Source organism: Lissotriton vulgaris, chromosome 3_1 (genome assembly GCF_964263255.1).
Source record: "Lissotriton vulgaris chromosome 3_1, aLisVul1.2, whole genome shotgun sequence".
Classification (NCBI taxonomy): Eukaryota; Metazoa; Chordata; class Amphibia; order Caudata; family Salamandridae; genus Lissotriton; species Lissotriton vulgaris.
This window is the reverse complement of record NC_141689.1, coordinates 2,013,754,041-2,013,780,124: the sequence shown is the minus strand read 5'-3', so window position 1 is coordinate 2,013,780,124 and position 26,084 is coordinate 2,013,754,041. Positions and strand designations below refer to the sequence as shown.

General features: G+C 45.7%; 1 protein-coding gene across 1 annotated transcript in view; it reads left to right on the top strand.

The window, feature by feature from the left end:
• The window catches only part of CASP3 (caspase 3), a 255,987-nt gene that overhangs the window by 218,728 nt on the left and 11,175 nt on the right, over nt 1-26,084 (top strand). The window contains exon 6 of the mRNA XM_086962484.1: nt 8,151-8,271. Coding sequence (XP_086818610.1) covers nt 8,151-8,271 — 121 coding nt within the window. The remainder of the gene's footprint in view (nt 1-8,150; nt 8,272-26,084) is intronic.

The window sequence follows — 26,084 nt, the reverse complement described above, 5'->3', positions numbered from 1 at the left end:
GTAGTTAAAAATGTCAGAGGTTGTCCCAAAAAAACATTTATTCGCTGGTCAACTTGACATATTAAAATTAAAGCTATGTGCAGGGAAACTATCCACAAGAAATACAGGTGTTTCCCTGTTAGGGGAAGGTCAACATGTTTCTGCCCTTTAAGTGTGTGAGTTTACAGGGCTTTCGTCAGGACCAGTAAGTGGGTGTTACCTCAACAGGTATAGGCGCGCTAAGGCCTACCCTGCTGTAGGTGTGAAAGTTAAAAACAGTGGCACTATGTGTAAAAAATAAGTGCGTGAAAATACAAACCAAAGGCTTGGGGATTTACCTCTGTTGCGAGGAGCCCAGAAGTTTGTATTCAGTATGAACCACGCCCCATAGATTCAGAGGGGGGGTGGGAGCGACAATGGCACACCGCCCGCAACGCTCAGCACCCTCTCGGCACCTAGCTGTCCCCGCTGGATCTCGCTAGGCTCCTCTCGGCACCTAGCTGTCCCCGCTGGATCTCGTGGAACGAGATCCAGCGGGGACAGCTAGGTGCCGAGAGGGTGCTGAGCGTTGCGGGCGGTGTACCATTGTCGCTCCCACCCCCCCTCTGAATCTATGGGGCGTGGTTCATACTGAATACAAACTTCTGGGCTCCTCGCAACAGAGGTAAATCCCCAAGCCTTTGGTTTGTATTTTCACGCACTTATTTTTTACACATAGTGCCACTGTTTTTAACTTTCACACCTACAGCAGGGTAGGCCTTAGCGCGCCTATACCTGTTGAGGTAACACCCACTTACTGGTCCTGACGAAAGCCCTGTAAACTCACACACTTAAAGGGCAGAAACATGTTGACCTTCCCCTAACAGGGAAACACCTGTATTTCTTGTGGATAGTTTCCCTGCACATAGCTTTAATTTTAATATGTCAAGTTGACCAGCGAATAAATGTTTTTTTGGGACAACCTCTGACATTTTTAACTACACCTTCTTTTTCACATTCACTCTCACAACAACCTGCTCCGCAGTCTCCTGGCGTCGTAGCACACTCGGGAGGTACTCGATCTCCCGAGTGGACCCGATGATGAAGCATGTCACCACTAGGGTGAGTGAGGGTTTCTTGAAGAAATAATCAGTTTTTTCTAAGAAAGTTAGCCCAGCTTTTTGACCAACTACAGCTGGCCTCATATTAATACGTGCTATCCCGATCACACCCACGCCTTACTGACGGACACTCTTCCTTTGTTTGGGCTTGGATGATTACAAGTTGTTTTTCTTCCTATAAGTTTTCTTCGAGTCACAAGGCTGTGTGACTCCTCCTCTTGGTAATACTGTGCATGGTAATCAACGCCATCTTCAGATTGTTTTTTTTTTCCGTTGACTGGTTTGGATGTAGTTTCTCGCGCTCCAGTTCGAGACTCCTTTGGGCTCACTTCGGTCTGTTTATATCTTTTGAAGGTATTGTCTCGATCGGCATAGTATTGCGGCCAAAAGACCCACTCCATAGCAGGTCTTCGGCTTGTTTCCTCTGCCCACGGGCCGTGCCTGGTTGGGTAAAACTTTTCTATTTCCAACGGATAATGACGTGCTGATGGAATGCACTCCGTTCCGTTTCTGTCAGAAGTCTCACTCCAAATACCTTCACACAGACCAACCTCCTGTTTGCAACGTATGCCTCTCGCCCACTCATCAAGAGGACAGCTGCGAGGCCTGCAAGTATTTTCTGTAAAAAATAAACTCTTCTGGATCAACGTGCTAGATGACAGGGAATGCAGTGCAGGCAAGCGGACGATGTCCCAGACATCTTCGGTTGACAAGAGAAGGAGGAGGAAGCTTCGGCAGCACAGGAGGAATCCATTTCCATCCATGATTCCGAGTCTCCATCCAATGATAACTTGACCATTTTTCAGCCATCACAGAAGCAACAGGCAGTGAATACTTCTACCTCCGATCCCAACCTGAAACTATCGGCTTGCACCTAAAAACCTGCTCACTGTAGACAAGTCATGGTGCACACCAAAAACAGGACTGAAGCTCAGCCCTCTTGCTCGGCTCTGAAAGTTAGGCCTACAACAGGGGCCTTAATTTCCTTTACATCTGAGGCCACAACTCCTCAGTCTCGTAACCGAAACAGAGATTTCCTATTTTGGAACTGATGTTCCTCCGTCGAAAACAAAGCTTCCACCACCGAAATGCTGTTTTCGGTCCGAAACCACCTCCAGAGCCAATCCTCGAGCAGTTTCATCAATTGCTTGATCCGAAACAGAAAGACAGCAAATTCAGCCTGGAACTAAGACAATAATGATACAACCACCAAAACAGCACACTTCTAAGAAGCAGTTAGGTTTTGAGGAGGCTTCGGACATTCCTGTTGAACCTATAAAGGAGAAAAGAAAGAATGCGGCAACTAGTCCATTGCACATTACAATTCCAACTTCACCTATACCACAAACGCCACCTACTCCAAGACTTTACTCGCTGCATTTGCCCGAGTCAGGTAACATATCCCCACAATCAATAGTCGAAGAAGATCAGGATATCCCAGACAATGCACAACCAGGGGACGCCTGGGATGATTATGATACTGAGCCTCAAGGCAACACTGACCTTTGCTTATATCCCACTTGCTCATCACCACTTGATGATACCTCTGCTTGTCGGGACCTAATAGCAGGCGCAGCTATGTCCATCAGGCCACTCTAAATAAAGATTCAATAGAAGAGGATTTTCTGTTTGAGACTTAGGCTAATACACCAAGAGGGGCACAATAATTTACCATTACTCAAGGGTATGACACGTCATTCAAACGGAATATTTAAAGACCCAATCAAAGCCATGATAATTACAGCATGCATTAACAAAAAGTCGAAGCAACACCATCAGACCCCATTTTTATTAGAGGCCAACTTCCCCGGGCTCCCTAGTACTATTGATTGCAAGAAAAAGGGCTAATTCACAAACTACTGGAGATACACCACCTCCAGTAAGAGTCCACGCTAATAGATACCTGAGGTAGCAAAATCAATGGGAACTCTACAAACTAACGCGTACCGTGGTTCTTTTGCAAAATCAGCTACCACAGACTCCTCTGGGTCACCATACTAAAATTAGGGACAACCCTCTGCTACAGAAGTTCTTGTGGAGGAAAGATTTTTAAAGGAAGAGGCAGAGGAAACAATACCCATTCCTCAAATGCCAATAACAAGCAATGACTTCCTTACCATTCCCCCAGACCACTTAACACCTGTTGGGTGCCTTCTTCAATAGTTTCTCAACAATTGGAAATCAATCACAACAGACCAATGGTTCTTTGACATTATCCAGCATCTTTATTGTCTGGAGCACATAACGGCTCCTCCAAATATCCCACCTCGCAAACGCAAACTACGCACACATCAAATCCTCCTGCAACAAGAGCTAACAGTTGTGTTACAAAAGGGAGCAATTGTACCAGTTCAACAACAATTTCAGGGAGCAGGAGTATATTCATTACACTTCTTATCCCCAAAAAAGATGGATCCCTGCTGCCCAGTCTCGATCTCATACCTTTAAATCATTATTATATCAGAACACTTCCACTCTCCCAGAGATCATCCCTTTATTACAAAAAGGGGACTTAACCACAGCTTTAGATCTAAAGGAAGCCGGTTTCCATATACCAATTCATCCTTCACACAGAAAATGCCTTCAATTTCAATTTTAAAGAAAACATCAGTTCAAAGTTCTTCCCTTTGGGAATACCACTGCACCAAGAGTGTTCACAAAATTTCTATCAGTGGTGACAGCATATCTGTGCAGATAAAATATTCTTGTTTTCCGATATTTCGACTGGCTAATCAAAGCAAACAACATCAATTTTACTACTTTAACTAGGGTCTCCCATCAACCTACAAAAGTGTCATTTACAACCAGCCATTACTCAGTTGTATCTAGAGGCCATGCTTAACACACACTTAGCATTAGCATATCCAAACACTGACATAATACACCACATAGTAAAATGAGCTGTATTTAGCTAGCCCCACACACCAGACTAAATATGAGACCTCTACAACAATGTCTCTCAACAATGGACTCAATCGCTGGGACAGCTTCACAATCTAGTGTTGGTAGACAGCCGCACGCATAACTCGCCGCAACGGTGGAATTCAAAGAATCTATCCTAAGGGCAGCCGTTTCAGGACCCTGTTTCCCAAATTCTCCTAACAAAGATGCTTCCCTAACAGGCTGAGGAGCACATCTCTGCTAACTCACTATTCAGGGAGTATGGGATTCGAAACACACGAATCTCCATATCAATCACCTAGAGATGCAAGCTGTTCATCTAGCAATCAAAGCCTTCCTACCTCGTCTACAACATAAAGTTGTCCTAATTTGAACAGACAATATAACAATTATGTAAAATCAAGGATGAACAAACTCTCTCCAATGATCTCAGTTGGCACAGAAAATATGGAGGTTAGCAATACCCCAGAACATGTACCTTCTAGCAGAACATGTCCCAGGGACAAGCAATCAAATGGTGGACTTTTGGAGCAGAATGCAGCAAGCCCACGAATGGGAAATTTACCCCAAGGTTCTACTACCATACTTTCACATGTGGGGGTTTCCTGAAATACACCAGTTTGCAACAAAAAAAGCGAAATGTAAATCTTTTACTGCCAAATGGAAAAAGAGCCCAGATAGTAAATGTTTATTCTGTCAGGAGCAGGAAGAAACGATACCATGCATACTATTTGTATGCCCAGCTTATAATTCGCCATGAAGTAAGTGGATAAAATCAATTTGTCTTCACATGGGCACTAGGTCATGTGCAACTGCTCTTAAGATTACTGAAGACCAGTGCACAAGAGTCCATTGTGATAGCCCTAGCAAAATTCTTGAGCTGGATGTGGAGAACATGGTCTAATCTTTTAAAAGCAACCGCTGCTATAGACTAGTTTTAACTTACTGTTGCTGATATTGTTGGTGGGCTACTTTTGAGTACGGTGTATGAATGAAATGCCTAAAACTAAACTATTCCTAGTGTTGGTATAATATCCTATGATGATATGACTTTTATAATGATTTACGTCTTTTTTAATCAACTATTTTACCATGTTATTATACTAAGGTGCTATTATTTATTCTGATGCACTGTTTTATCATCTTGTGATCATGTCCTCATCTAAGATTTTTATTGTGATATTGTATACTTTTATGTGTCTTTTATGATCAGAATGATCGAAATAAAGACTAAATTGAATTGAAAAAGCGAAATGCACCCACTTCGCAAGCCAGTATCCACACCATCAATCCAAAGGCAATGCTCTATGGATGAACTGATCAGGGATATTTGCATACGCTTTTCCACTTCTTCCACTACTTCCATTAGTGGTCAGGAAACCTAGGCAAACATCTCTCACCATGATACTAATTGCTCCAACATGGGCTCGATAACCGTGGTTTTCAGTCCCACACAAGAAGCCTCCCCTAACGTGAACCTTCTCATTCAGAACCCCTGAGCACTAAGACATCCCAATCTCAAAGAAATGAATCTTGCAATTTGCTTCCTGAAGTTTTTGGATTTGCAAACTTAAATTTATCTCAAGAAAGTATGAACATTCTCAAAGAGGCTCGCAAACCGAACACAAGGCAAGGATATGCAGCAAATTTGGAAACTTTTCGTTATGTTCTGCCACAAACGACATCAACCCTCTTCATGCAAAAGTACAAACAATTCTTTTTTACCGATGGCATTTACAAAAGTGCAGGGTTGACATACACCTCTGTACGATTACATCTTCAGATATTGCAGCATATCTACAAAACAGGCAGCTACCTGTGTTTAAAATTCCATTTATTATAGCCTTTATAGAGGGACTTTTAAAAGGATAATTTCTCCTATACTTCAATCTGCTCCAGCATAGAACTTAAATGCTGTCCTAACAAGACTAATGGGTCCACCTTTTGAACTATTACGCGCTTTGTCAATTACAGTACCTTTCATGGAAACTTGCCTTTTTAATCGCAATAACTTCTCTTAGAATGCCTTAGAAGTTCAGACATTAACTCTTGAGGAGCCTTTCTTTCAAATACATCATGACAGAGTAGTGCTTAGAACTAACCCCAAATTCCTACCAAAAGTGGTTTCAAATTTTCATATTAACCAATCCATTGATTTACCTGTCTTTTTTCCCATAACCAGACACACCCTTTAGATGTCAAAAACCTTTCTGTCAGTCAAAGGCTTTTATCAGATGTGATTAATTGTTGTCAACTGGAGCGATCCTTTTTCACTTGGTATTGTCTGTGTGCTATTTGTGTCCTTGACCTCTTGTTTTTACATCTAGCCTAGGTCATTATCTTATCTGGTATGTTTCTGTGAGGATTGTTTTATTATATTTTATGTGTGCTTTTATGGTTTTATTTCTTGAAACCAAATAAAGATTATTCTGATTTGATTTACTACATCTACAGGAAGAATCATTCAGAAAGACAAAACAAATTATTTGTTGCCTTTGCAAATCCTCACATGGGAAAGGCAATATCTAAATCAGGCATTTCAAGATGGAGAGTTTAAATGCATCCAAACATGCTTTATAAAAGCTAAACAACATCTACCTGTTCCCCCAAAAGCTCACTCCACTAGAAAGATTGGAGCTTACATGGATTTTTTAGGGAACATTCCTATGCTAATATTTGTAAAATAGCAACATGGTCCACTCCACACAGTTTCACAAAACATTGTGTGGATGTATTCACACACCAAAAAGCCAATGTTGGTCAAGCAGTACTTAAAACTATTTTTCAAACAACTGCAACGCCCACAGGTTGACCACTGCCTAGGGAGAGACTGCTTGACAGTCTATCCAAAGCATGTGCATCTACAGCACGCATGCCTCGAACGGATAATGTTACTTACCCTATACACAACCTGGGCCCCACATACCTGCCGGAGAAGTTTGGCCCCTACGTCCCAGTATGTGCTTTCCGCTCTAGCAATCAATCCCTCCTTCAAGTTCCCCCCATCAGAAGGGCAAGACTGGGTGAAAAGGCTCTTTCCTACCTTGGCCGCTGCCTTTGGAACAAACTCCCTGCCACCTTCAGGTTATGCACGGATCACTTTGCGTTTAAGAAACTGTTAAAAACATTTTTGTTTCAAACTTAGCATCTCCCTAGGATCTCAAGACCATCCACTCAGTTTCTGTTTGAGCGCAGAGATACTCCTTCGGGAGTCGATTCTAGCGCTATATAAACCCATAAATAAATAAATAAATAAATAAATATAGCATCTGTTCTTGGTATGTAGTGCTGTAGATTCACATGCACCAACCCTCTTCCTCAATAAGTCTTGTGTAGGTTGCAGTTCATACACTTTATTTCATAGTAACACATAGACATTTCATTGCTTACATATACAGCATTCTTACATTCTCACCTACCCACAGCAAAAGAATTTGAAGGTGTTGATGTCCATGTGTAGTACTACCAAGACGAGGAGTCACATAGCCCTGTGACTCAAAGAAAACATTTTGGAACAAAAACAACTTGTAATCATCCAAGCCCAACATTAGGTGACAGACTTATGCAAAACATGTGAATCTACAGCAATACATGTCAAGAACAGATGCTTACAGGGTAAGTAACAGAATCCTTTTCTACAGCGAGTAGTGTATCTACCACTTAGCAATGTTCATAAGGTGAAGTTTATAAAGTCATCTACCACAAGCCTGACTGGTTATTAGTGCCTCCATTGAGCATGACATTGAACTGTTTATATTAGTGTTTTGCTATAAGTACTACATAAATTGAGCTTTAGAGTGTCTAATGTTTGTAGGGTTGCCCATACACGTATCTGCATCAATACCATTTGGTCACTGGTCCGTGCATACTCTACAATACTGTACAATTTGCATGGCAAAGGGTATTAACAAAGCTGTCCCTGTACACACATACTTGGAGAATCTCATATATTCTAGTTGTGTTTTCAATGTATCTTGTCTGTTTTTATAGCTTCTGTTAACAGTGATTTATTCTGCATGTTAAATATATCCAGTGCAATTGACAAAATGTTTGGTTACTACTAATGTTTTCCTCTTTGTTTTATATATTATGTGTTTGGAGAAACTTTGTTCAATAATGAGATGAATAGCATTGACCAAACTAAATTTGATCATTTGTTTTATTTTATAGGCCTGCAGAGGAACAGAATTAGATGGAGGAATTGAGGCAGACAGTGGAGGAGATTCGTCTGATGAGCAACAGAGAATTCCAGTGGAGGCAGATTTCCTTTACGCTTATTCAACAGTTCCTGGTCAGTTTGTATTATCTCTCTATTTCATGCACTAAGTGCAATCAATTTTGACATTTGATATGCACATTAATGCAAATGTTTAAAGCAACCAAATGGGGGTAGAAACTTAAACTTGCAGATATTTTTTCAAATTCCGTTTTTGGGATGTTTCTTAAGTGGATAACGCCTAGCTTTTTACAATACCCGCCCTTACTTGCACTGCTTGTGGTCAGTTTTGATTGGTAGTGCAGTGACTTTGCTGATTGGTGTTCTGTTATTGAGTGAAACATTACACTGCAAATACAAGGAGATGATGGACGGAGTGCTGAAACATTTCAGACACTCACCCCCAGTCACAGATCTGGGTTGAATCCATCATTATTCTTTACCTCCCCTTGCCACCCAAGTTCAAACACAGCCATATGCAAATCAGTCTTGAACCTGTGTCTCATGGGAACTGTCCAGACACCGAACTGCCAAGCCATGTTTTCCCTGGACCAGAAACAAGCATCCTGGTATCGGTTTCGGGCTAACAGCCCTCATCAGCCAGGCTTGCTTAAATCCAGTGGCAAAGTGAGCAAGGGATCCACATCTGGGCATACCCTGCCAACCTAGGGAAAACACAAGGAGATGATAGACGGAGTGCTGAAACTTTTCAAACTCCCCCCCCCCCCCCCCCACCCACCCAATCACAGATCTGGGTTGAATCCATCATCATTCTTTAGCTCACTTTGCCACCCCAGTTCAGACTCAGCTATATGCAAATCAGTCTTGACCCTGTGCCCCATGGGAACAGTCTAGTCCGAACTGCCAAGCCATGTCTTCCCTGAACCGGAGACAAGAATCCTGAGACCGGGGGTCCGGTTCAGGCAAGCACTCCGTCCATCATCTCCTTGTGTTTGCTTTGAAACATTACACTGTCATTTTCTGAGATTAGTGCTGACAGTGGGCAGTCATCACTGTATGTCAATTGAGCTTCCTCTGTCTCTGGAACATCCCATTTAACATTTTAGCTAGCAATTGATGTAGAGTCTGTTGATGATTTTCATATGGACGGTGCACCATTTCAGATGCACTAACAGCCAGATAATTCATGGGAGCGAGATACCTTTATTCCTATTTATTACTGCTTTCCCTCGTGTTTTCAGCCAGTAGGGCGGGAGAAGAGTAGGTGCATTGCCTGCTAGAAATTCGGCCTGGGTTGGCAACACAGCCACAGAGACTTTCCAGTAGTGTGAGTCTCGACCTACAAGGAAATACGGGGAAGGAAGTAAATTGACACCTGGAGATAAACAAAAAAAGGGGGGAATATGGTGGTGGATGCAACAGTAGGAATGCTTCTCACGCTAGGCTTTCCATTCCGGACAGTGTCTCCCGTTGCAAGGGCTGGCACACACTCACTCTCTCAGCTGGTCGGTAAGCTTCTAGACACTTAGGCAGACCATCAGCTCCTGCAGCAGTAAGCGCAGACTTCTCAACTCTGGGTGCCTGGCTGTCACGCAGACATCAGCACTGGTGTCACAGCCGTTTTTAGAGTACTCTGTGGAGTACTCCCTTTCTTGGTCAAGAAGAATATGGAACAAGTACTAAATGGTGAGTTTTGAATCCCACTTATTTTATACATTTTCCAAACAGAGTGTCAAGCAAACAATGGTGCAGCGCTGGTCAAAGTGAACCTGACTTTTCGTGCATCTAGGGTCAGTGTGTCTAGACAAGTGATTCGGTCCATTCTCCCACGGCCAGGGCTGCAAGTCTCTGCCTTATTTTCTATTTTTGTTGTGGCTAGTTTTGTTTGAAGAACTGTTCTCGGAAACTGAACAATAGGCACCCTGACTTCCACTTAGCCAAACCTTCCCCTCCTGATGATACCACCTCACATCATGAGGTCATTCACACAGCGGCCACCATTCGCAAGTTGGACTCGCACACATCACAGAGGAGGATGACTTCCTGGTGAAAACGATTTCAACGCAATACCTATCCATGCTTAAGGGTCTTTGGAAATCCACTCAGGATGTCTTTAAAAACAACTGTTATGACCAGAGTTGACAAAAAGCACAAGGCCTTCCCTTTAGACCGACATTAGATCAGTTGGCAGCTTCCACCAGATTCTCTGGTCGTGTAAACCACCTGTAAACTCGCAAATGCACTTGGTACTGGAGACACCCACCCGACAAAGAAAGTAAAAAGATTGATGCGGTGGGCAAACTGGTGTCCATTCGATCTGCCATCCATTAGCTCATCGCCAACTAGGTCAGCCTACTCACCGAACATAGTGGAATGAAATGGAAGACCTGATCCAACAACTTACGGATCAGTACATGAGCTCCTAGCGGAGGGTTAAACTATCACCGCATGACCATCAGGTGTGCACTGGACGCAGCTGACACTGCTGCGAGAGGTATTTACTCTAGCGTTCTCATCTGCCGACATGCTTGGCTCTGTGTTTCTGGCTTCAAGCCAGAAGTGCAGTAGCATCTGATTTAACATGCCCTTTGATGAGGTATAACTCATTTATGGTCTTCAAGTTGATTACATGGTAGAGAAGATCAAGAAGAACAGGGCCAAGGCAATGGACCCATCAGCCCTTGACTTTTTTCGCCACTCACAATTCTGTGGTGGCACCAAAATGACTTTCCAAGATGCTTCCACCTCACACCAGTGACAACATCAATCCTCCCAGGGATTTTTCTTATTGGGGAAATGATCTCAAGGGCAGATGTAGTGCGGGAAAGGGAGACGCTTCTGCCAGGCAGTGACTCCATCTCCCTTCCCCTGACTTCATTACCTGTCTGGGAATGCTTGTAGCAGTTTCTCATACAATGGCAAAACATAACCTCAGACCAATAGGTTCCGTCCATTGTAGAACAGGGCTACTGCCTGAAACTTACTTCTCCACCCTAAACATATCCCCCGGGTTCCTCAGGCCCCTCAACAAGTACATCCTGTCGGAACACTTCTGCATGGTCACGCTCCAGGACATAATTTCTGCAGTAAGGTGGCTTCATGACTGCCCTCGACCTGAAGGACTTTTGTTTCCACATCCCAATCCACCCTGTTCACCGCCATTGCCTTAGGTTCTTGGTAAGTGGACAACACTTTCGATTCAAGGTTCTGCCCTTCGGGGTAACAACGGCTTCTAAAGTCTTTACCAAATGCTTCACAGTGGTAGCCACTGATCTCAGAGGGAGAGGTGGCATCCACGTTTTTCCTTTCCTCAACGACTATCTGATCAGGAGTGCAAGAAGACAGCAGTGGGTGGTCCACACCCAGATCACCTCAGATCTACTCTACAATCTCAGGTTCACCATCAACTTGGGCAAGTCTCACCTCCAACCCCTTCAGATACAGTACATTCTAGGGGCATTTCTAGATTCGGTCACTGGACTGGCTTATCCCAGCCCCACATGGGTTTAAGCTTTCCACCTTCTGTTGTCTCTCTTCCAGCTAGATTGTCAGCTAACAGTCAGGACAGTAATGCTCCTCCTCAGCATGATGACCTCATGCATCACCATCTTTCCTCATGCTCGATTACACATGTGTCTGCTTCACTGGTGCCCGGCGAACAATGGTCGCCAGCAGAGGGTCTCTGGGAGGTACTACTGCTGATTTGGGCCAGCACACATCTCTCTCTCTGTAGTGGTAGAACAGCACTAACCTGTTGCAAGCCAGGCTCTTGCTAGACCCAGTTCCCCAAGTGACCATCACCATAGACACCTCTCTCACGGGGTCAGGGGCACATTTCAAGAATCTGACTGTTGAAGGCATGTGGACACCTTCAGTAGACCTTCTGCATAAATTATCTTGAACTACTGGCAGTCCAAATGGCTCTCAAAGCTTTCTTCTGCCACGTCTATTACAAGACCGGCCTGGTCAAAACTAACGACATGACTGCTATGTACTGCCTTCAGAAACAAGGGGACACAAATTCTCCCCAGCAATCTGCGGTAGTGCAGAACATTTGGTGATCCACCAAAAGCTACCTCTGCTAACGAAGTACCTTTTGGGACAACTACTATGCAGACCTTCTCAGCAGGATGCGACAAGTCCACAAATGGAAACTCCACCCCTAAGTCCTGCTCTCATACTTACAGCATTGGGGGGTCCCCAACGTAGATCGTTTTTCAACTGCTGAAAACTGCAAATGCCTAAGATTCGCCCCCAAGCTTCCACACCCACAGTCCATGGGCAAAGCACTATGGATGAACTGGTCAGGAATATTTGCGTATACTTTTCTGCCTCTCCCACTTCGTCCATATGTGGTGTGGAGGCTACGGCAGATGTGCCTCCCTTTCACCCTAGTGAATCCCATGTGGGCCAGACAACCCTGGTTCACAACTATTGTAGAGTTGTCTGTACTCCCCCTGAAGAAGCTTCTCCACTGGTCAAATCTTCTCACTCAACTTCAGGAGACACCCCGGCCCCAAGGAGCTCAAACTAGCGAATTGGCTACTGAGGTCCTAGAGTTTGGCTACCCAAATCGACCAACTGAATGTATGTCCATCCTCAGGGGGCTCACCCTCCCACTACTCGATCCTGCTATGCAGTAAAGTGGAAGAGGCTTGTCCACTATTGCCTATCCAAACATATTGATTCACTACTACCAGCCAGTCTTCTGCTACTTGTTTCCCTTGCAACACTTGGGTCTGGCTTACTCTTCATTTGTTTGCATTTGGCTGTAGTGGCAGATCAGGAACCACTTTTCATTATTACCATCATTAAAGCCTGTATGGATGGACTTAAAAGGGTTATCCCCCCCCAGGTTACCTCCAGCCCCTTCCTGAAACCTCTGTGTGGTCCTCACTAGGCTTTGAGCTACTTCGTATGTGCCCTGTCTAATTTCTGTTATGTAAGTTGGTGTTTCTAGTCCAGTCACTTTCAGGCATGTGAATAAAATCCAAGCTCTCGCGCTGGAATAAACGTTTTTTAATGTCCACGCTGACAAAGTAGTACTTGGAACTAACCTTAAGTTTCTTCCCAAGGTGGACTCCCCTTTCCATCTCAACCAGACAGTTGAACTCCTGGTGTTCTTCCCACACCACGACTCAGTAATAGAGAGAACATTTGACACATTAGATATCAAGAGGGCGACATTCGCAGGATGACACCCTTTCATAAAGCACAACAGTTATTTATTGCTTACACTAAACCACACAAAGGTATTACCTTTGCAAAAGCAGGGATGTGCGCGCTGGCTAGTCAAGTGCGATAAGTAACATTTTGCTTTTTATAACCATGCTGTTTGAAACATGGCTGGTGAGATCTTACTGGCTGTCCCTGACAAATTTAGGATAGTCTTTGCCCAAACAGTTTAAGATGGCCAAGTATGTATTGAGAACTGACCTTGACACAACGTGTGGGTTGTGCCACTGGCCCCTGTGTCATGATGAGGCGTGATGCCTGGATGAAAGCTATTGGGTTTTCCAGTGATGCTCAGGCATCCGTAATGAGCATGCCCTTCTATGGATCCATATTGTATTTGTATGGTTTAGCTTGTTGACAACTGCAGCCCTCACAACAAAACACAGCAGCTTGGTTAGACTTTTAGTGGCTCCAGAGAATGTGGGGGGCTGTCTAGGGTCTTAAACACCACCAAGTACACCAATCTTCCACCTTCTCCCTCACCACAACAGCTTCCAAACTTCTGTGATTTACCCTTACAAGACCTTTCACAGTCAGCAGGATTCGATTTTTCCTACTCTGCTGTTAATCTCCACTTCAGATCGGTAGATGCTGCCTCTTGTTAGAAAAGAATGCCCTACAATTCCTATCTTCCCCTCCTTGTATCATATTACAACAGATCATTCTGCCGTCCTTTTGACATGAAATAATGTCGCTAATGGCGAAGGGAGCCATTGAGAGGAATCGTTAATGGACAAGAGGGTTTACTACTGTTATTTTCTAGTGCCCAAGAAGGATGAAGGGCTGAGGCAGATTTTTAATCTTCGTCCTCTGAATGTATTTGGGTTTCTTATGATTTTAGGACTTCTTTGATTTACCTGAGCTGATCGATGACAAGATTGGCCTTTGGAACGTGCCTACACACTTGACTTCGACCGAGCCAGACCGTCTTGGACTTCCTTCGGAGTTTTGTTGGAAGCAAATTTGACTTTTTGGTAATGGATAGCCTTTAAGTTCATTTTCATGCAGCAGTCCTACAAAGCCAAGCTGTGCTTGGAGCCGAAACACTAGAGGCAGATTTTGTGGGTCCTTTGTCGCCCTATGTCAAGTACAGACCCACATCCTAAATGTGTGTTGTGATTGGGTGAACATCACGATTCTGACGAAAGTGTGACGCCTGCCAGCGGTTCAAACCAAAGGCTCTGCAGTAGTGGCGCATGGCTTGTCGCGGACCTCCACCTCCATGCGACATTGACCATACTCTCGATTCAGGGGTCATTCCTGTAAGCCCCGCTCTTCTCCCAGTGGTCAACGGCAGCAGTCCCCGTCTCCGACTACTATTATTATTATTATTATTATTATTATATTTCTTATATAGCGCCAGAATCGACCCCCGAAGGGGTATCTCCGCGCTTGCCTTGGGAACCTCTCATGGTAAGTGGTGTCATAGAAAATCAAAGTTCTGGGCCTCTGTGACTTCTATGACTCGCTGGGACCATGGCTCCTACTTCCGCCTGTGTCGCTCCCGCGCCTCCTGCCCTTTCCTTGAGCCGAGACGACCTGGAATCAGATGCAAGAGTACTATCAGGCCCTTAATCTGATCTTTGGGCTCTCGTCCCCCTCTGGAGCGCCTGCGGGCCCCAAGGGGATAGTAGGTGCAATCACTGCGCCATCGCCGACGGGTTCACCCTCAGTGGTAGTTCCAGTCTCTGACACAGACCGTCTGTGCACGGTCTTTCGGGACCCCCACCAGTGAAGTCGGGCGACTCAAACATGACGTCGGTTGCCCCACTGGTGCCGATTTTCACAGCGGCGGAAGACTTCAAGCCGGAGTCGGTGCACAACCGCACCGTGCACTTTGTGTGGTCGACTTCGCCTCGGCGCCTTACAACGGAGCCAACGTCAGCTGATGTTTTCCCCCTTCCAAGGCGGACGTTGGTACGACGTTGGGTTGGTGACGTCTAACGCCTGTTACGGAACCATTTCCGAGGCAGATGGATTTTGTGAGGGTTTCAGAAGGCCAATTGGGGGAAGAATGTGAGATACCCCCTTGAAGTGTGGCTCACTGGTTAGAGGAGGCAGACCTGGAAGCAGAGGTCAGCCCGGGACCAGGGTTCAATTCCCAGCTCGGCGGGGTCTTGAGTCCTAAAATGTCCATGGACTCGACAATTCTCGCTCCGGTGCCTACTCGATTCACGGGTTCACACTCTGCGACTCTGGGCAATAGCTTGCTTAATCTCCACAACGGCCCCTCGCGGCGGGATGCCTGGCTTGCACCTTGCGGATACCCTGCTGGGGTTATCTCACAGGGGGAATACCAGGACGGGTTCCCTAAGCAAGCGCTTAGAAACCGCTCGGTGATTTGCGCTATATAAATTCCTGTACATGTACATTTAGAAGCAGCTCCTCCTATGTTGGACAGCTGGATTGCTTAGCTGGGTGAAGCCAGTGGGCTAGATTCATTCCCTGCTTCATCTGTTGTTGCCTACTGGCCTTGCCTCGGTAGCCAGTTCTTCTTTTGCAGGCGTTTTGAGAAGAGTGGCTGATGTATTACCCTCTCATGGAGGTCCTTCACCCCTTCCAGTCGTGAGTTGAACCAGTACCCCCCTTTTGCAAGGCATTGTCTGTTATTTTATTGAGGCATGGGCAAAGCCTCAGTCCGGTATACCAGTGGACCATACTTTTGCCCACTAATATCGCCCTGCCTCAGGGGATCATGCTTGCCTTATACGACAGCGGACACACCGCAGCTTCATAGTACAGGCCATTACGGCTTTCCACACTCCCCCCTTGATAAGGAGTCCACGAGGCATGATTCTTGCAGAAAACGCATTTTTTCCCCTTCTAGTGCTGCTTTACGCACCACTAACACTATTTGCATCCTCAAACATTTTCTCCATGCCTTGTTGGACTCCCTGGCACAGCTTTTACCCTTGTTCCCAGAGGCTAACAAGGACGAGTTGACCAAATTGATTGTCGATGGTCGCCAGGCAAGTAAACTGCTCATCAGGTGTGGATTGGACCTCACGGATTCCATTGGTCGAGCCATGGCGTCGGCTGTGGCATTGCGTCGCCACCGCCTGGCTTCGGGCGTTCGGATTTTCAGACGCTTCCAGATAGTCTTTCTTGACATGCCATTCATTTGAAGGGGTCCATATTTTTGGAGCCCAAGCAGATGCAGCCTTATGTAGATGCTTGCCCCTTCCTGGATTCTTCCTTGTTATTGCAATGCCATATATGCGTTGTGGCGTCTATCACCAGATCAGTGTCTTAGTGGTCCTTGGTTCTGTTTTGTAACCATGCAGAAGGCCCTACTCCACTGGCCATTCAGTTCCTTGGATGCCACTGTTACGTGAATCCCTTATCAAGCGGTTTCCTTTGGCATTGTGTGATACGTGCGAAATTGGCCACTCTGGCTTATTGCCCCCCCCCCCCTAACCCTCCAACCCTTGGACTTGTTATTCTGCCCCTTTTTATTGCGTTCCTGGTTCATTTACTTGGCAGCCCTTGTTTCCCCCGCTGCTTGGGAGTTCAATCACTTATCCATGGTATGCAGTCTTGGCTCTACACTCGATTGCAGTTGTCTCGTTCTGTCCTTCGATTGTGTCAATGGCAGCATGTTTTTTTCTGCAAAGGGTTTTTTATGCATTGCCTCTCGTGGATAGTTTTTTCCCGCTGTTTGCTGTATCCACCTTGTGGATTTCGTCATGTCCGCCAGTGTTGCACTATGTCATCTCTCTTAGCTTTAGGAAAGACGGGCAAGTTTCATGGAACCTTGTTGTCCCAAAGCTTATGTTTTTGTTTAAATAATTTTTTATTGCATTACAAACAAAGAAGACATAACACCGGTCGGACAATAGGTATGTCGGGTTGGGGGGTGCCCCTTTTCTGACCCGCAGCCCCCCATTCCCATGAGGGTCCAGAATGACTGGGTTAGAAAAAGACCTCTCATGTCAAAAGGACGGCAGAATGATCTGTTGTAATTTGATACAAGGAGGGGAAGATAGGAATTGTAGGGCATGTTTTGAAAGGGCCGCCTTGTGGATATGTGATGTAGTGTGGCAGGCCCCTCCCATGCAAGGGATCAAATCTCACCACCGGTGGCAGAGTGGGGGGGGGGTTGTCTTCCCAACCTCGGTGGGTGCAGGCGCCTCCCCAAGCCGGGGACTTGAGTTCCTCTGATGTTGGGGAATATCCGGGGAATATCCGGGATCCCCAGGTATTGACTATCCCCACTCCGCGGACGCTCAGCAGGGTCCGTCCGGTTGACGTTTTGATTGTAGAACGCTTTGTTTTTCGTGTTTTTCCTTCTGCCCAACCCCACAGCTATTCCGTGATCTCCCTTCCTCACGGTTGTTGCGTGACCAGTATTTCTTGCCTCTTGACCGTTATGAGAGGTGCTCCCCTTGCCTTATGGTTGAACTATCCTTGTATGAACTTCTGTTCTATATGTACTTTCAATTTCATGGTTACCCTCTCCTCTGTCTTGAGGAAGTTTTTCTTTTGGGTATTCTGTTTGATCATGGAGGAATGCTCAGTTATAATTCCTGTTGCCTTAGCCTAAATATTGGTACGTGCTTTGGGCATGCACATTACTTCATGTTTTTCCCCTTGGGAAGTACATGCCTGTGGATATTCTTCTAGCACGCAATGTTGCCTTGTGCTCTGGCCTATCCTGTTCTAGGAAGGTCTACCTCTCCCCCACCCTTGTCTTTTTCTATGGTTGCTCACTGGGTGTTGTCAATGTGCCTTGAGCATTGCCGAATTGTTTGGGCTACAGCATGCATCACCTGAATAGGTATACTGCTAAGCTAGTGCCTTGTGTTAAATAGGCTTTCAGCCACGTCATGTCCATCGATTTCCAAGACAAAAAAGAAGAAAGAAATACTTACTAAATAAGTAAATAGGAGAACGGGGAGAAAGATAGAGAATAAAACGTTCTCCATGTTAGAAGCATTATTCGTTTGATGTCTGTCTCATTCTAGGGCCTTACCATACCAGAGTTAAGTGGGTTTGTGTATGGTGGTCCTCCTTCTATTATTCTTATCAAGGCAGGAGTCTTATGGTTCTAATAGCTCTTATCGAGGCAGAAGCCTTATGGTTTCTACTTTCCCTTTTGTTAGTGTACTTAGGGTTCACATTTGGCACCCTCACTGTTGTCAGGCGATTTGTGTGGAATTTTGTTTTTCTCCCTTTTCTTCCCAGGCTCCGTTTTACCTTACCAGAATTTCCGGATTCTTTTCTTGAGACCAGGCTCTGTGTTCAGTGGCAGTGCTGATCTATCAATGTATCTTTTTTTCCCACCTGGTGGAGGAGATTTATTTCATTTTCTTGTGCTTGGACAGATTCCATCGCACTTTTTCTTCATACCTTGGCTCTTCTTTGCACTTAAGGATCTGTTTTGGTTCCTTTAGTAGCCATTTTCTTTCACCTAAAGATGAATGCCATCCTCCTGTTAGTCAGTCTGGTGGCTCCGTCCTTTATTAATGCAAAAACCACAATTGATGGACGAAATGTTGCACAATGGCAAAACGTTTGGTCTGGACTGTTCCCATGAGGCACAGGGTCAAGACTGATTTGCATATAGCCATGTCTGAACTGGGGTGGCTTGGTGAGCAGAATAATGATGGATTATACCCAGATCTGTGACTGGAGGTTAATGTTTTGCCATTGTGCAACATTCTGTCCATCATCTTGTGTGTTTTGCTGTTCACCCTATGTGGGAAGGGTTTGCCCAGACGTTGGTCCCGGGCTCACTACGCCACTGGAGTCAAGCTATCCTGGCTGATGAAGGCTGAAAGCCAGAAACCGGTCCTAGGATGCTTGATTCCGTTCCAGGGAAGACATGGCTTGGCAGTTCGGTCTGGACTGTTCTCATGGGGCACAGGGTCGACTGATTTGCATATGGCCATGTCTGAACTGGGTTGGCTTGTTGAGCAACATAACGATGGATTAAACACAGATCTGTGACTGGGGGTGACTTTTTTGCCAGTGTGCAACATTCCGTCCATCATCTTGTGTGTTTTGCTGTTCACCCTATGTGGGAAGGGTATGCCCAGACGTGGATCCCGTGCTCACTACACCACTGGAGTCAAGCTATCCTGGCTGATGGCCAGAAACCGGTCCTAGGATGCTTGATTCCGGTCCAGGGAAGACATGGCTTGGCAGTTCGGTCTGGACTGTTCCCATGAGGCACAGGGTCAAGACTGATTAGCATATGGCCATGTCTGAACTGGGGTGGCTTGGTGAGAAAAATAACGATGGATTAAACCCAGATCTGTGACTGGGGGTTAATGTTTTGCCATTGTGCAACATTTTGTCCATAATCTTGTGTGTTTTTCAGTCCTTTATTATACACATTGCAGACTTCTCTGCCCTTTCTAATGGTCTTCCATCCACTTTCTGGTGGGCCAATAAGCCTTCAGTTTAATTGGATCCATGACCATCTTCCTTGGAGTTGGGTTACCACGGGCATTGTACGCTGGTACTTCTATACCCAAGGAAACATGCTCCTTGCTCTTGGTGCATATTCCTTGTTTGCACTGTTGTTGTTGTCTTTAACACCTTTAGAAGGACTTCCTTATCCTTTCCCACTGAGGTGAGGTCAACCAGTCCTCCTAGACCTCTTGTAGGATTAGTTTGGAGACCCTCTTCGAAGAGTTTATGGCTATGGTATCTAATTCACAAGTTAGGGAATCTGCGGCTAGATGTCTCTATCAGATGAACAAGTTACTTACCTTCGGTAATGATGTATCTGGTAGAGACACAGTCTAGCTGCAGATTCCTTAACGCACGCCCATCCTCCTCACTCTGCATTGACCTTAAGGTCTGGTCGTGGGGTCTTCAGTCTCTTACTCCCTGATTGACTGACTGTTGGTGTGGGAGTGGTTCTCCCTTTTTCTGCTCTTCCCTTCATTGTTTGTTGTTGTAAAGTTCTTTACTCTTTTTAGCACACGGTCTCTGCAGCCAGTTTCTATGTGTCTCCTCGTTCCACGCAGAGAGGCTGACGCCGGAGGGGACTGTTATGGCTCCGTTGATGTCATATCTGGAGACGACATTGCACGGAGCCATGCAGCGCTGCCTCCGGCGCGAATAGGTACTACTGAGAACATTTTCCGGATCCAATCTGACGCCTAGGGAGAATTCACAAGTTAGGGAATCTGCGGCTAGACTGTGCCTCTACCAGATACGAAGGTAAGTAACTTGTTCTTCTCTACCAAAAAAGGCCTTATTAAAGGTAAGTAACTTGTTCTTCATGTGCCCATCCTGCAGTCCCACAGACCCTACTTTTAGTGTGTGGTAGATTTGGAGTACTTTCAACTTGCCATTCTATCTTTAAGTCTTACGTCTGCCCCTTTGTGGTTTATGACGGTTTACTGTGGTGGTCAGTCTACCTTCACAGTACAGGGATACATGTATTCATGTACCTCAATGAATGGCTGCTCAAAGTGGCTTCGCCACAATACGTGGCAGACCTTGGCACAATTGCATTAAAAACCTTGTGTAGGGACAGAAGAGTCCTCCACATGGTAATGGACTTGGAGTCCTTCCCTGAGTGCCAAGTTGCAACAATATCTGGATCCTTGGCACTGAATTTGGGTCATGGGAGATGACCATCATGTTTGTGCACCATGAACTAGGCCAGTCTCAAAGATTGCAGTCTTGTTAGACTGGGAGTGGTGCTGAAAGTGCTACTCTCATAGTGGTAAGGGGACTGTGCCCTTACTGAGAGTTAAGTAGCATGAGAACAGTGGTGGAAGCATACTGAGTTTTTGTAACAGATTAGTGGAGTAAACAGGTCTTTTTACCTGTGCAACAGGAGTGGGGCCTACAGACCCACTCATGTAAAGTTCAGTTGCTGTGTGCTTAACTCACCTTTGGTCTACATCATGTTAGCATGTAGCACTCTGCAGCATGCATGAGATTGCATGTGCATGCTTTGGTGCATGTGTGCTTGTGAGTGGTACAATACATGGAGACCTGTGGGTTACAGTTCATGTGAAGGGGACCTCCCAGACAGATTATTGGATTACTTCATTCCTGAGAGCTGGGTAGGGAACACACTGGAGGAAGGGAGAGCCAGGCTTTCCTGTGGACTTAAAAAGGGCTCTTTGAATCTGGAAAGGTCACTGGTCAGTTGGACTTGGGCACATCTCAGGATGAAGGTGGGACCGATTATAGAAATATTGCAGAGACAGCAAATGATAACGAGCAGGCCGGGGGCTTTTGTAATCTTTTATTAAGCATAGATCAGTGAGGCTGACATCAGATGTGACCCTTGAGTCACTTCCATGGCCTTTGTTCGTGGATCATCAAACTTGTAGTTAATCCTGCTGTGACAGACTACTTCTTGGATTAAGGACAGGACAAAGGAGTGAGCACTTTAAGGAGACGACATCCACCACACAAATTTCAACGGTCGAGACACTGAATCACAACTTTATCCGGAAATGGATTATGAAAAGGGGAGTTTGAGTTTCTTAAATTGTCAACTGGCAGTCAGAGGGTCACTGTATATCGACATGGAGAAGCTCTGCAAGACTTCAGCCTGTTGTGACCATGACTGTGAAGTAAAGTCTCCCAGCTGGGTGAGGGGGACAATACCTGGAAAGACCAAGACCAGTTGATCTAAGCCCCAGCATCTGCCTGCAGAGACAAGAGGATCCTTGAGGAAGAGCAGAGTGCTTGGTAGGAGCAAAGTCCAGGAGTCCTGTCGACTCGACCCTGGGAGCAAAGTATGAGGTTTATAGTCCAGATAAGTACTGTCGCACTGATCATTGCAGCGTACCACCTTAAGTTGTCAAGCCCATATACCAGAGCATGCTACTGTGAAGTACTTTGCGCAGCATATGGCCAATGGCCCTATCGATGCTAAAGTCGACAGCCTCGTATGCAAGAGAGAGGCACCATGAATGGTGCTCCAGTTGGACTGCTGCCTAACCTGGATGCCCCGTATGTCCGAGGTAGCAGCTGTGAAGATCAGTACTGCTGCACCGATCGGGACATTATCTGTGTGCTGCCTGATATCAGCAACCTCGTATGCCAGAGAGGGCCATCATGAAAAGCAAGATTCACTGTTGTACACTGTGCAACCAGTGCACCTACTTGAGCATTGGAAACCTATCAACAGCAACCCAAGACCTACCAGTTAGATCAGAGTAATTAACCCTACCACCGGAGGATCAATGAGGATGCCCAGATGCCTTGCCTGCATCAACGAGACTACAGCTTATGGCCGGCATCCGCTCTGATCTACTGCGGCGTCAGACTGCTCAATGCTCCGTGGTCTTTCAGATTGTAACACCAATGGGAGCAGGTAAGACTGATTGCCAGGCCGCTGAGCCCTGACTAATGCACTACAGTGCTGGGACACTTTGACTTTACAAAGCCATTGTCGCTCTTCTAAGAATCGTACTCACTAGCAGAGCCAAACCTGAATGTGGCCTCATGTAAATGGGGGATAACTAATGTCAGTAGACATTGGTTTGGGAAGTGGGACTCAGGATCTTACCCGAACAACGCTAGAGTACTGGCCTCTCCAAGACTGTGTACTGGTTGTGCGTGCCATATTATGTTTGTGTTTTATTCTTGTCATAAATGGGAGTATCCAGCCTGATATTTATTCTTGGGGTTGCTGGATTATTTTGAGCCGTGTGCCCTTGTAATCCTGTCATCAACCACTCTCCTCCCTGTCCCCCTCCCTGTCTCCCAAACTCCTTGAGAGGACTTGACCCATGCTACAATTGAGGGTCATGTGCTGAAGGGTTAAAACTTGGCCTAGTTTCTCAGAGCCCAGAACTAAAAGGCCTCAACATCCATGGTTGGACCCACAGCTTCCACTTGCTCCGTGTCTAGCTGAAAGGGTGTCTATCCTCTTTCCATCCCTGAAAGAAGTCCATGACATTCAGGATATGATCCTGATCGTTTGAGCTCAATCCTAGGGTGCAGTGAGCTCCGTTCATAGGCTTGGTGTACTCCTCCTGGTCACTTGTGCTCGCTGTATACAATGGAACCTCTTCTTCCTATGGATGCAACACTGGGGCGCTTTTTTGGACATCTGCATCTTAAAGGAGACCGCCTAGAACATTTAAGGGTGGCAAGTGAATACCTACTTGTCGTACAGCAGTCCGTTGTCCATTCCCCATCCAGAGAGAATAGTAGTGATGGTTGAATCGTCTGAGTTGTGGTAGCTCCCATGGAAGTCTGGGATCAGTGGTCCCCTATAATGTGAGTTTCATATCCGCCTCCGGGAGATTTGCTCAAACTGAATGGCTGTGAAAATAGTTCACCCATCCATCATAGGAAGGTCTGTGCAGATCCTGATGGACAACATGACTGCAATGTGGTACTGCAAGAAACAGGGCAGCGTGGAGTTTTGGATCTTGTGTCAAGGGGTACTGCTTCTTTGGAGAGGACTGGGCTATCATGGGAGATCCCTTCAAGCCAAACACCTGGGAGGGTCACTAAATGCCTGGGCAGGTGAGCATAGCGGATGTCATCTAGCAGACCAAAAAGGGCTTCTTCAACCCAGAGTGGCTAATGATGTCTTCGACCAGTGGAGCATGCCCCGACTGGAACTTTTCACCACTGCCGAGAACATGCAGTGTTGATATGGCTGCACAGTGGAGTTCCAGCAAAGGAGGTCCCTAAGGGAGGTATTCCCCCGCCATTGGAGCATAGGCCTTTTTGTATGCATTTCCATCACTGTCTTCCCTGTCAAGTTCTGAGGAAGGTTAGGGTGTACCGAACCCAAGTAATTTTGACAGCCCTAAATTGGGCCAGGAGAGTATGGTTCCCTGATCTGTTGAGGCTCGACTTGCTCTCCAATCCATGTGACTCTCCAGGTGTACCTCCTCTGTAAGCAACTTGCCAGGCTCCACAATCTTGACCTCCATGCTTGGAGATAGAGCAGCAACAACTGCAAAATTTATACTTACCTGCTGAAGGCATGGATTCGTTTCAACTAATTGCATCTCAAGAGGGAGTTGGTAGACATTTGTGGCCTGCTGTAGGGACCATCAGCTTGATCCCCTGCTGGCCGTTGAGGGCACCGGGCAATTCCCCGGTGGCCCGCAAGGTTGGGGGCCGGTTTTGGGCCCCTGGGGCCGTTTTTGTTACAGGGCCGTTATGCTGCAAAAACGGCCCTGTAACAAAAACGGCCGAAAACCGGCCCTGTCACAGAGCACGGTTGCACCTCTCCCCCCTCCCCTCTCCTCCCGAGGATGGAGAGGGGGGCCGGCCGAGCACTTTGCCAGGGCCGGTTCTGGTTCCCAGTCCGGCCCTGATCCCCTGAAGGACAAATTAGCAGATGTTCTTTTCTGTTGTGTTGTAATACTTTATTCGATACATTTATCATAAAAGTAAATACATTTCCTATCTAATACAAACAATAAGAATACATTTAGCTAAAATACAGCCAATAAAAACATTACAAAATCTTATTTACAATAAAAAAGTGCAAGGCAGATTTAAAGTACAGTGATGAATTTAAACATGCAAATTTCATCATCAGGCTTGACCATAATTAACTAGCGCATTTGTTTTTAATATAATCTAACGTATCAGCCATGCCCTTCCCAAGAACTTTGCAACCCCACAGATCAGGGACAGAGATGACGTATCTGATCTGAGAATGCGTAAGGCCGTCTTACATTGTCTTACTCCTAGCTCTTTACAAACTGGTTTTAGCCATTTTCTTCTAACATCCCTGTATGCTTTACAGGCGAACAAAAAATGTGGTAGGGACTCACTAGGGCAAGGACAACCCGGACAGGTGGCTTGCACTAACCTAGACTTCTTCCATCTCTCTGTAAAATCATTTAATGGCAGTGTCCCATATCTCATTTTTAAAAGAGAGGTCTGTCTTTTGGGACTTGTATGAAGTCCAGGAAAGGTTCCAGCTTCCTGATAGGTTTATGCTCTAGAAATGTATTAGTTAGGGCCCCCCACTTAGTACTGTGTCATTCCTCTGCCTGGACCCACTCCCAATAAATTTGTTTCATATTTTCTTTGGGAGGGGGTGTTTGGGTCAACCAAGCATCTTCCAGACCCAGGTCTATGACCAGCTGCCTTAAATTATTCAACCAAAGGATTTTCTTTGAGCTGTTCAATTTTATTAATTCGTCCAATACTAAGGCATAGTTCGCCAATTCGGGTGTCCTCCTCAGGCGCACCCAGAACAATAAGGGGCGAAGACTAGCTATATCTTTTATTGAACGTTTGCCCAAATTATGGTAGAGCGGTTTTAAGGGTGTTGAGAGGGGGAGGGATACCAGATCCCTCATAAACTTGTTCTCGGCTTTAACCAAATCCCTGGTATTTTCAAACCCCCACATTTCTGAACCGTGCACTGCGGAAGCTAACGCTTTTCTTTTGTATACCACGAGAGCCGGGGCTATAGGTTTACTAATTGAGATTTGTTGATTTCTCAGAATTGACCCTAACACTCTTTTAAGATTTAGGAGCATTTTGGCCACATGGGAGTCCCATTTCATTCTGTTGTTCACCCTGATGCCTAGATAATCGAATGCCTCCCACCACCTCTAATGGGAATCCATTTAGGGTAATATTAATCCTCCTTGGTTTTGTAGATGTTGACATTACCATCAGTTTGGTTTAGAGGTGTTAATAAGCAGACCCCGTGATAAGCAAAACAGATTAAAACTGTCCCAACAGTTTCTGTAGCCCCATAGGGGTTTTGGCCATCAGAAGGG